At 34.1% G+C, this 12,863-nt stretch overlaps 1 protein-coding gene across 3 annotated transcripts in view; it reads right to left on the bottom strand.

Moving 5' to 3' along the window:
* Nucleotides 1–12,863, bottom strand: part of MIPOL1 (mirror-image polydactyly 1) — a 278,090-nt gene that overhangs the window by 28,857 nt on the left and 236,370 nt on the right. For all 3 annotated transcript variants that reach the window (XM_047795508.1, XM_047795507.1, XM_047795506.1), the window contains one exon: nt 11,666–11,896. In XM_047795508.1, the coding sequence (XP_047651464.1) occupies nt 11,666–11,896 (231 nt within the window). The remainder of the gene's footprint in view (nt 1–11,665; nt 11,897–12,863) is intronic.

Genomic DNA, 12,863 nt, shown 5'->3' on the forward strand with positions numbered 1-12,863 from the left:
TTTTAACTCATTCTATGGCTGATGGATGGTCTTTGCTTGAATTAATTACATTGGGAGTTATAAGGTGGTGATTTTCTATCATTCCATTTGTTAACTGCCATTCCTCTTTACAAAAGAGATTTTTTTCCTTTCCATCCTCCATCTTTTTTTAGTATTTTTATAGACCCTAGATGTAATAATTAAATATTCTATAATAAAACACAGTTCCTTAGAAACACAAGAGACCCCGAAGAGCCAAAGCGATATTGAAAAAGAAAAAAGAGGAGTTCCCATTGTGGCGCAGTGGTTAACGAATCTGACTAGGAACCATGAGGTTGCAGGCTCGGTCCCTTGCCCTTGCTCAGTGGGTTAAGGATCTGGCGTTGCAGTGAGCTGTGGTGTAGGTTGCAGATGTGGCTCAGATCTGGCATTGCTGTGGCTCTGGCATCGGCCGGGGACTACAGCTCTGATTAGACCCCTAGCCTGGGAACCTCCATATGCCGCAGGAGCGGGCCAAAGAAATAGCAAAAAGACCAAAAAAAAAAAAAAAAAAAGAAAACGGAGGAATCATGCTTCCTGCTTACAGACAATACTACAAAGCTACGGTTATCAAAAGAATATGGTACTGTCACAAAAACAGAAATATAGATCTGTGGAACAGGATAGAAAGCCCAGATATAAACTCAACTTTTTATTTAATACATTGCTTTTTAGGGTCCTGCTTGTGGCATGTGGAAGTTTCCAGCCTAGGGCTTGAATTGGAGCCACAGCTGCTGGCCTACACCATAGCAATGTGGGATCCGAGTTATGTCTGGGACCTACACCATAGGTCACAGGCAATGCCAGATCCCCGACCCACTAAGCAAGGCCAGGGATAGGACTCACATCTTTAAGGACACTAGTTGGATTTGTTTCCACTGCAACACAATGGGAACTCTCTAAAAAGTGTAAGTAGAAGATGTTCTTCATCAGCTTGGATTATACTTTTCAAAGTACTTCTATGCACATTTTGTGTGTATGTGTGTGTGTGTGTGTCTTTTTTAGGGCTGCTCCCGTGGCATATGGAAATTCCCAGGCTAGCGGTCGAATCAGAGCTGCAGCTGCCAGCCTATGCCACAGCCATAGCAATGCAATATCCAAACAGTGTCTTCGACCTACACCACAGCTCATAGCAATGCTGAGTGAGGCCAGGGGTCAAACTCACATCCTCATGGATGCTAGCTGGGTTCATAACCCGCTGAGCCACAACAGGAACTCCTGCACATGCCTCTTATGTGATCTTCACAGCTATGTTCTGAAGTTGATTGGGCAGGGATATCAGCTCTATCTCCCAGATGAAGAAACTGAGATGAAACACAACTTAGTGACTTGTACATGCCCAATTAATGATAGTCAGGGGTCTGTTGGTTTACTGGTATTTCTGCTAGATACTAAGTTGTCTCCCTTTTAACTTTCAATTCTAGTATTTTATCATATGTTAGTGTCACTTAGTAGATAAAACTGTTAGGAATACAGATTTATTATATTTACCTCATATATAAAAACTATAAGTTAAATTTGTATTTTAAGCTTATTTTGGAAAATAAAGCTTCATTTGTTTGGATTTAGTGCAAGAGTTGTATAAGCTAGGGAGTTCCCAGTTGTGGCTCGGTTGAAACTAATCCGACTAGTATCCATGAGGACACAGGTTCAAATCCTGGCCTTACTCAGTGGTTAAGGGTCCAGCGTTGCCGTGAGCTGTGGTATAGGTCGCAGATGCAGCTTGGATCTGGTGTTGCTGCGGCTGTGGCTGTGGCCAGCAGCTACAGCCTTGATTCAACCTCTAGCCTGGGAACCTCCCTGTGCCGCGGGTACAGCCCTAAAAAGACCCCCCCCCCAAATTGTATGAGCTATAAAGTGCCAGACAAGTTTAATAATCACATTTATTCTGGAAAAATGTACCATATTTCAATTTAATATAAGGTTGTTATACAAGCATAAGTAACAAGTTGAATACAGTGAATTACCTTTGAATATATATACAATTATTATGAAGTTCTAAAATATTAGAAAATGAAATGCAAAGTACTAAAAAATGTAATTTCAAGACTGCATTGACGTTCAAAGGCTTCCCTTGTACTAAACAATGTCTCTTTGCATTCTCTAAAAACATAGGGAAAAAAGTCCTATTCCAAGTATAAAATATGATGGCCTAAAGTTTTAATTAGATTGATTCATCCTGGAGAAGGGCAGCATACATTTATTCTATCAAGTGAACTTGAAGAAAATATTAAATGATAACATTAACAAATGTTATAAATTGAGAGTCATCAAACAAAAGGTGAAATCAATGAGTGTAAATATAAACCCTGATTTTGGTCTCTTTTTTGTGATGTAAACTGCTTTCCAAAATACACGATCTGTACATTCATCATTTATTTTCGAAGATAAATGTCATTTATTTTTGAAGTTGAAAAATAACAAAAGGACTTTAGACCCACAGATAAAATGTACTCTTTTCACCCTTTTCTGAGACACTGACCTGTATACTCATTTAAAAATGAACACCACATCTTTATGTTATTAAAGCTTTGTTTTGATCTATTAGTATTCACCAAAGTGGCATTTTTATAAAACCTCACACTGAATAGACAAGGCTCGAGGTGACCATCTGCAGCTTTAGAGTCTGTGTTTGAATTGATGAAAAGAGCTTTGTGTTTTCATTGCCAAGTTTGATTCTTCCAGTCATTAGGCATTCCCCTCAGATCTCATCAATGAAGCCGTACTCTCTTACACCCATGTGTTAAAATTCTCTTCTCCTCATGGTTTCCTTTGCCAGCTCTACTCAAGAATGACTATTGGGCCTTAGCTACATTCTTCTCACAGCTGTGTCAAAAAGAGCATCAGAAAGTCTTCTTAAAACCCATATGTGTATCTGGTCAGTTCTCTGTCTTTGGGTCACCTCACATTGTGGTGTGATTATACAGAGATTCATTCTCGTTCTTGAACTGTGCTACTTCCATCATTCTGGGAAAGATTAGGCCCTCCAGTCAGTAGTAGAGAAGTTCTTGGAGGACTGGTGTGAAATACACATAGCTCAGAAGGCAGATTAGTAGCTTAAATTAAGGATGAAGATGTTTCAGGATTTTAAATATGTTTCTATGTTATTTTTACCATTACATAGCTTGGTAACACAAAGAGAAAGAACATATGCTTTCATTATGCTTTTAGGATACCATTGTATGTGGGAAAGGAAAAAGTCAATTGATGATGATGTTCCAAGAACTGCTAGTTGGAATGGTATAAAAGCCAAATGCCATTTTTATAAATCTAAAAAACTACAATTACTAAGTTGACTAAGATTCCAAGTACTACCTACTAGGTAATTTCTGGAGTTTTATTTTTCATTTTTAGTCTTTCTACAGAAACACCTGACAAAGTAATCTATAGCAGTGCAACTACTTTTTTCTTTATACTGAGGTTAAGAGTTGAAGAAAAAAACTTTCTGTTGAGTTGTTCAGGAATATACAACAATATGATAAAGAAAGAAGATGGACTTCAGCTGCTATTATATACCATATTGTTATCCATATTGTTATAGATTGATTTTTCTCTCTGAATATAAATGATCAAAAATGAAGTTTAGGTATGGACAGTGTCTACGATTTCACTATCAAAGTAACCCTAAAGTTAGCAAAAGAGTCTTTCATTCTATATTTATTGAGGGCCAAATGTGCACTTGGGAAAAATCCCTTATGAATAAGAGGGAGAAATAATCAAATATGGTCTCTTAGTATATTTTAGGAATAAAACCTATACCTAGCAAGGAAGATCTAATTTCTGCAATAGCTTCCTTTTTTCCTTGACTATACAACAAAAGTATTCTAAAGTATACTGGTGGTTACTTTAATAAGTTACCTTTCCTAGGAAGTTCAAATCACTTTATATATCTTATTTTTATCAATTCTAAAACTATCTCAGGTAAGATGGAGGAGTTCTCCTGTTTTCACAGAATGACACTGGAGTCAAGGGTTAAACAGTTAAGGCTTTTAACTGGAGCTAAGAATAGAATCAACTAAAAGTGCTTAGTTAGAGCATATGACCACTCTAAGGAACTTATAATTCATATACATATATGTGAAAATCACATTTGAATGTCTCTGTGGTATAAGAACTCCTGTTTTTTTGTTTTTTTGTTTTTTTTAGCCTGTCTGAAGTGTAGGTCCAAAGTGTACTTGATCATCAAGTGGGTTCTATAATTTCCCTAAAATAATAGGAACTCGTATCTCCAACTTTCAAATTTTCAATTATATAGCACTAGGATTGATGAAAAATTACAAAAATCCTGCATTTTATTTAATCTTAAACCAAAATTACATGAACCTTCCTTACTTTATTTATCCCTTTGTTCATTTTCTCTCTTTTCCTTTCCATCACAATCATCTGAAACATGTTTTATTTGAGTAGGCTGAAATGTATACTAGCCCTACTCTTGGTCACTTACTAGAAGACAGATTCTGAAATGAAGAAGCATATCAAATGTAAGAAACCGTGTTGTAATTTAACTTTTTAGTCCCTACTTTCATGCCTTTATGATTCATTCCATTAAGTTAACTATAAAAGGGAACTTATGAGGCACTGTGTAGATGCTTAGGTTTAGAGAATCCTTTTTCTTTTTTAGCCTGGATCCTTCACTTTCCACTTCGCTGGAATTTCTCAATTTTAATAATCCTACATTAATCCTTCCCTGGTAGAAGAGAATGAACTAGACAATTAAAACTGTTTCTTTTTCATGTCAAAGTGAGACATTCCTTGAAGATCAAGGTATAAGCCTCAATTCTGTAGTTTTTATAAAGAAATGAATATAATTATATCATCTATCAAGCATTGCAGGTATCTCTGTATATAATAAAGTAGCTCTAAGAAAACCTACTTTATGTACTCAATGGATAAGAAAGGTGATCCACTATACAAATATATACTAGAATTAATTTTTTAATAAAATACACACTTGTTTAATAGAGTAGAAGACTTGTAACACATGTTAAATATGTACTTAACTGACAAACATGTGTTATGATTTTTAAGACCCAAAACATTAAATTATTTTAAGCATATCATATGTTCAAGAAAAAAATATTAGCATGTTTGATGCTGTATGTCTTACGATTGCTTAGTAGGCATCTAACTCCATCTTCCATAAATAAGTGACAATAAAGCTGTATCAAATTAGACCTAGATTTAGACCTTCCAAAACTGAATAGGGTGTTCAACTATACATAAAATCTCACAAATAAATTAACTATTTGACTTATTATTTGCTGAAGTAGGGGTCATATTTGACAGAGCTTTTAAATTTCAAACACAAAAAAGATTTTGAAGAAATTTCCAGAAAAGACATATTCTCTCATTTATTAATAATACTAATAAATCCAAGTCAATTTTCAACTTCTTATTAAATGTTGATTTAAACCTTGAGCTGAGTTGGGAATTTATGAAATGCATTCTTTGATTCAATCAACAGGTATTTACAAAGTTGTTCAGCTATGCCTAGTATTATTTTGCAACCCTTAGTTCAACCCAGACTTTACAGGAAAAATGCCAAGATAAAGTTGGCAAGAAGCAGAATCATTTTAATGAAAACATAATGCAATTATAAAAAGTCATTGATACTTTTCATACTAAACTATGGAAGACAATTTTAGTACAATTATTTTTCATTATGGCTAAAATCAGATTTTGGAACCAACAACAAAACTAAAAAGTTTAAGTGTTAATGAAAATCATTGGCTTTTTTTTTTTTTAATAAGAGAATAACAGGATTTTTTTTTTAAAGTCAAGAAACTGTGGAAATGCTCTGTTCCCCTTCCCAGTATCCAGAGTCATCTACCCTGTTTTATAATTCAACTTACAAACAGATTAAGCAGCTGAGTTTGTGGAAAGTATGTTTGCTCTACGCTAAGAACCCTTGTGTGACACTATGGCGACTCCCCTGATACCTCGAAGTGAACTATAGACAGTTCTCACTCATCAGCAAGGAAACCAGGCTGAGAATTCACAATTTCTTTGTAACCTCAACTTCTTCATAGAAATCAGTATTTGACAAATAGGCAGGAAAAGACTTTTTATTAGCTTTACATGTTCTTCTTTTCTTTTCTCCTATCAATGCTACTCAAAAGACACAGGATGCCCTATATTTTAAAAGGAAATGTTTTATGCTGATCTTTGAAATTTTAATTATGCAATTAAAATTTAGAATTTATGCAAATTTTAAGTAACCAATTTTTTAAAGTATAGAAAGTTATAGTTGATAATTTTTTCTTAAATATTTGTTTAGAAGTTTATATTTTTTCTGACATCTTTTTGTCCAATCTATTCATTATATAGTTATAGTTTATAAGGGAACTTGAAAAATATCGGTGTAAATCTGGCCCAGAGCAAAGAAGATTTGTGATAAAAGTTATTTCATTGTAAAACCTAGGTCTTTGAGAGATCTAACCATATAAGCCTGGTTACAAATACTTTTATTTTAAATAGCTATCTGTAGCTTAGGCATGTTAAATATAGTAAAATATATTTTAAAAATTCCTTTGGAAAACTTCCCTAGGTCAGAGGAAGCATTATCTGTAGATGAAAAGGCAGGTGGAAAAATACAGCACAAAGATAAGATTTTTAAATCTCTTGCGATAAAAACATCATTTAATGGACTAGTGCGTCAGTCTTCTCTTTACTAAATGAGGATTATGAATGGTCCTCAGCAAAACTACTCAGAGAAGGTTGGGGCTTTTTCGTTTGTTTGTTTTTTGTTTTTAAACAACGTTCTTGTGCTCTTTGGCCTCCTCAGAACTCTCTGAAACCAAGTGCATCCAGGGTGGGTAAAAGAAAATTTAAAAGCTAAGTCACTATGTGCTCTTCTTCCACAAACACATACATTTTTAAAAGAGACAGACATAAGGAGAGTAATGCTTAATACAAGGAATGGGTTTCCATTGGTTAAATTTTAGGTTTTATGATACCTGTGCCAAGAAGCTATTTTTGGGCAATGAGATCTGGCAGTTATTACATTTGCCCTATAAGTGACCATCTGCCCATAAATACTGGCTAGCTTATGGATGGTAATTCTGCACAACTTTCTTTCCAAGTATACTCATATAGGTTTAACACTTTAAGAAAAATATTTGACCCTGAAAGAAAACAAAACACAAATTTAAGATTTTACAGTGATTAGAAACAGTACATGCTCTCTTTCTCCTATTACTAAAGATTTTAGGTCTTTTAAATGTAATTAAACTTGGTGAAAGTTGGTAGTTAGAACAAGGATTAAAAGCTAACCCTAACCCTAACCCTAAGAGATCCTAACTCTGAGGAGAGCAGAAGGAGTGGGGATGCCAGTGAGGGAGGCCATGCTTTTCTATGAACCTGGTAAGCTCTAGGTACTGGGTTGGGATAAAAAAAACTTTATCTACAGCCAAAGCAGATCAAAGCACATCTGAAATTTTCCTGTGTATTCCTGACCTGACCTGTCTTTACCTTTTTCTGTTATTCTAGCAAACTATTAAATTGTTCTAGTTCATAAACTTAGAAGCATTTTTGGAGTGCCCACTTTACAGCAGGCATCTGTGTAAGGCAACAGGAATAAAAAGATGAGTAGAACACTGTCTATGTCTTGGAAAAGCTCAATGATGGGTAATTTTGCAGAGAGTCGATAGGATACTGACATAAAAACAATTATAACACCTAGATGATTAAGACCACTAATAAAAGTATGGACTAAGTACTATGAAAGCATTAAAAAATGAAAAAATAAAGCATCACAGAGGCAACATTTAGACTGGAATTTAAGGAGTAACAAAAACCTGGCCAGTAAAAAGGGAGAAATAAATTCTAAGAAGAAATAGCACAAGCAGAGATACTGTGGTAGGGGTCATGGGAGGGAAATGATACCAGAACAGTGGGAGAAGGCCAGTGATAGGCCTCCTATATCACGCTAAGTTGTTTAACTTGCAGGTGACAAAGAGCCCCTGAAAGATGTTAAACAGGGAAGTAATATAACTGAATTTATGTTTCAGAAAATTAAGTCTGGTGGTGATGAGGAAGGTAAACTTGAGAGAGCTAGAGGCAGATAAACTAGTTTTATGATTATTTCAATAGTCATGAGGAATGACGAGGGCCTGAACTAATACAATTCACTAGGGAAGAGGGCGAGGAAATCAGGAGATACTCAGGCAACAGATAATAGAGACTGATGGTAAAGTGAATATGAATGATAAGAAAGAGTGAGGGAACAAGGGCAGTGCTAAAACTTCTGAACTCTTCATGGAGACAGGAGAGACAGGAAAATGGGAGGGCTTTTTTTTCAGGATAGAAATTTTTAACCAAAAAAAAAAAAAAACCAAAAAACAAAAAAAACCCTATGACAACACACAGAAAAGAGTGATTTAACAAACCAAAAAGTTGAAGAAAATTTTGTAGAGAAAAGGCAATTGAACTAATCCTGCTAATTTGATGAATATGATGATACTACTGATAAAATTTATACAATGCTTATAATAAAGTAACTGGTACTAAATTAGGCATTTTTACATGACATCCAGTTTATTCCCACATCAACTCTCCCTGTGAAGCCCTGGGCAATGGTCTAAATATTTTAACTGAAAAACTTTTGCTTCTAGGGGATAAGAAATTTGTCCTAAATCTCAGAGATAACAAGAAAGCAGAGATTCAAACATAGGTCTGGCTGACTGACGACGAAGCTTGCCTCTATCTTCTATGCTGCAGTGCATCTCATAGGATGAATATGTTTATCATGAGGGGAAAGGGCAAAAGTCTCCAAGCAGAGAGGTTAATGTATATAAAGGCATTTAGCCTCGAAGGTAGTTAGTGCCCTTCTGAGGAATGAGATAGTGCATATGAGAGAAGTAATAAGAGAAGGAGGGCCTATGCAACACACACTACTCTCAAAGCATCACATGTACAATCTCATCTAATTCTTACAACATTAGGAGATAGGAGTATTGCTGTCCACATCAGCACAGTGTTTTAAAATGTCTAAGTTCACACACTTATGCATTGTGAATCCAGAGACTGAGCTTTTAAATTACCATGGTATACTGCTGAAGATACACAAGCATCTTATTTTACCATGATCATATATAGTTTTATAATAAAGTTTAATTAGAAATGGGGTGTTGAATTTAATACTTAGGCAATTACTGGTAATCTTTATTTTATTTTATTTTTTTTGTCTTTCTGCCTTTTCTAGGGCCGCTCTCACGGCATATGGAGATTCCCAGGCTAGGGGTCCAATCGGAGCTGTAGCCACCGGCCTATGCCAGAGCCACAGCAACAAGGGATCCAAGCCGCGTCTGCAATCTACACCACAGCTCACAGCAATGCCGGACCCTTAACCCACTGAGCGAGGCCAGGGATTGAACCCACAACCCCATGGTCCCTAGTTGGATTCGTTAACCACTGCGCCACAATGGGAACTCCCAATTACTGGTAATCTTAACAAGAACAATTTTACTATAAGAGCTAGCTAGTGTATTGAGTATAAGAATAAATAGGAATTGAAAAAGTAGAAATAATGAATACTGATCAGTTATTTAAGAAATTTAGTTGTGAAGGGAAGAGGGGAAATGTGGACCTTTTCAGTTTAAATTTTAATTATTGCCTGGAATACTGACATATTTACAAAAGACCTTCAAAAATAAGTGCTGATAACAGTAATTTCAGATTATATGGAGAATACTAATACCAGCTAACAAAGTCTTATAAGTTGGTTTCCTGGAAGGTTATCGTCTTATATCCAATGAAACAGGCTGATGCCCACATTAACTGCAATGAAGGGCAATTAAACACAAAGTATAGTGAATTGAATATTAAAAGAAAAGCCTGATAATATTTCATCTAGGTCTGACTGCCAGAAATCAGAATAAAAGATTTAACATTTAAATTAAAACTTAACATTTAATTCTAAGAAAAGATATTAATTGTTGCACTTAAACTCTGTCCATGGATTGTCCATGCCATTTCCATGAAAAAAGTCTTGATTTGTCTGTTGTTAAATGTGAAAAATAAGAACAGTATAGTGAGTTTTTCAAAAGGTTAAACTTATTTAAAGTATTATCTGAGAAAATGTTATTTTTATTTCTTGGGGTGTAAAGTTATATCTTTCACAAAATAAAACTGATAGCTGATGAGACAAAAAAAAGTTGACAACATTTCTAAATATTTTTTTTTAGAAATCTAATTGCTCTCTGGGAAAAACTGTTTTAGGGAGTTTTAGTTATGTAGAGAAATTAAAGGATTACATATAAAAAAAGTTGAAATTTTTAAGTATTTGTAGTCTTAAAGCAAATAGAGCTAAATCAGATCTTAACTGTCAAAAGTTACTGATCTATAGTTTACAATGAAATGAGATCTACCTATATATATATATATATATATATATATCTTGGTGTTCGTAGAATGTTAATATACATTGTGAATAACTTGATATAGTTTCTGACTGAATATAAATTTAATGTTTACTTTTTTTAATTTTAGAATTTTTATTATTATTTCTTGGGGGGCTGTGCCTGCAGCACATGGAAATTCCTGGGCCAGGGATCAAACCCATGCCATAGCAGCAACCCAAGCCATTGCAGTGACAATACTGGATCTTTAAACTGCTATAAGAGAACTCCTTTTTATAAAAACCTATAAAAAACATAATACCATAAATCATAAGTTTCAAGGTACATACATTGATAATAAAGATTAATATGCATAATTCCTAATCTGGTTTAAAACAGTCTCAATTATATATTTACCTGATCTTGGGCTATTAATCAAAATATAATTTCAAGGATCCTGCGGGAATGCTTGAGATGACTTATTTTCAATAAAAAGTAGTGAGAAGTAAGAACTTCTTCATACTATAAAACTGAAAAAAACTTAAGGAAAAAAGTATGTCTTAGAAATTGAATGTGATTATGTGTGTGAATGACAAAATGCTGTTAATAAGTAAAGAAGCACTCAATTAAAATTACAAGTTCTTTTATATTAAAGCTGCCTTAGAAAATTTTGCTAGAGTATTCGAGTCCCATAAATTAACAAATGACTTCTTTGATAAGTTATGTTAATGTTTTGCTGGCTATCATTAAAGACTTATGATTATGCAGCTTTACTGAAGCTTTAATAAAGACACAAAGATTACTGAAAATAAACAACTATAATCACATACTTTGAAAAGCTGTATTGAATTCTTCAGAAGAGGAACATAAGAAAATTAATTTCACTGTCCTGGATTCTATGAGCTAGAGGTCTCAGACTGAAAGGTCATAGATGATCTCAACCCAAGCAGGATTATTGTGAAGCTAAATGAGGAAAGCTGGTAACTTGACTGCCTCTTCCCATTGCTAATAACTTTACCTATTTCTCATGAAACGATTTTAATCATATGGCCCGAATGAACTCATGAAGATCACTTATTAAATAAAGATGTTTACCTTAAATAGTACCTGTGATTCCCAAGTAAATGACTTTTGACCCCAAATATGGATATGACAGGCACTCTAAAAAAGTTCATCTGGCTCAATCTACTTTTGTCTTCAACTATTAACAGTATGCATAGTAAATAATATATGATTTAGTTGCTAAAAGATAGCACTTTTGTTCTTTTTTGTTTCATGCTTTTGAAATTATGCAAGGTCATTTCACTTACTTCTGAACTTTGTCATTGGCTGCTCGGGAGGCCTCCACGGCGTGCTGAAGCTCTAATTCCATGTTTGCTCGATCTGTCAGAGCTTGCTGCAGTTGGATAGATAGTTCGTCATTTTGTTGTTGAGTGATGGAAACAATGTTCTCTCTGTTTTTCAAAGCTTCTTCATAGGTACTAAGGGTATGGTTAAACTGATCCTTCAGACTTTCTTCTTGGGATAAGGATTTGTGTAAACTGAGAAAATATAAAAATAAATAATGTAAACATAAATAGGGAGGCTGACTGACCAATAACTATTTGACAAAAATCTCGTTAGAAACATCCACTTCTAAAAATCAATAAAGACATACTTAAATGGGCAAATGAAAATAATTTTTGTATTACAATATTACGCTTGATAATTATCCATTTCTCTGCTTTTAGGCTGAAAGCTACCCAGACAAATGATTAGCTTTGCTATCAAAGCCTACACAAAGTTGCTGCAAGATGTTAATTATATCAGTGTAAATATTACATTCAATTTTCTTTAAAAGTAATAGCAAAGAATTACAAAATAAAGTATCTCTAGGTAAATAAAAGAATATAATAAGCTGACTGCAAAGAAGTGAGAAGTAAGAGAACAGGCATCAGTTTAGTAGATCCAGGGTCTATTCGGCTGAACACTTAATGAGAATGAATGAGGTTTGTACAAATACTGATCAGCCTTATACAGGGCATTTTCTACTTGTCACAGTTGAGATATAAATGAAGTTAAAATCACTACTCAGGCGGCACAGAAATAATATGTATTCAGATATATTTTCTTTTTGTTAATGAATCTTATGCCAAATACATGTGCTCATTAAGTCACACAGAGAAACAGCATATAAATTAAGACTAAATGAATGCAGAAGAAAATGCAGACAAATAGAATCCTAAAATGCTAAAGGTCAAATCTTTGATATGTCATTACACCTACCACCTGAGGTTATTTTGAAATGGCACCAAGCACCTCACTCAATTAAATAAAGACATTTTGAAAATATAAATATTTAATAAGGGAAATTTAAAATCCACACAGGAGATGTTCTTTTTTTATTAAATAAAATCATTTCAGTATATGCATACAAAAGAAATGTCGACGGGAGACTTTAAGTAAAACTACCTAACTATATAATACAGATTGATAATATTGAAAGAAAGTAATATAATTCTTAAAGCT

This window comes from Phacochoerus africanus, chromosome 9 (genome assembly GCF_016906955.1).
Source record: "Phacochoerus africanus isolate WHEZ1 chromosome 9, ROS_Pafr_v1, whole genome shotgun sequence".
NCBI classification, from domain to species: Eukaryota; Metazoa; Chordata; class Mammalia; order Artiodactyla; family Suidae; genus Phacochoerus; species Phacochoerus africanus.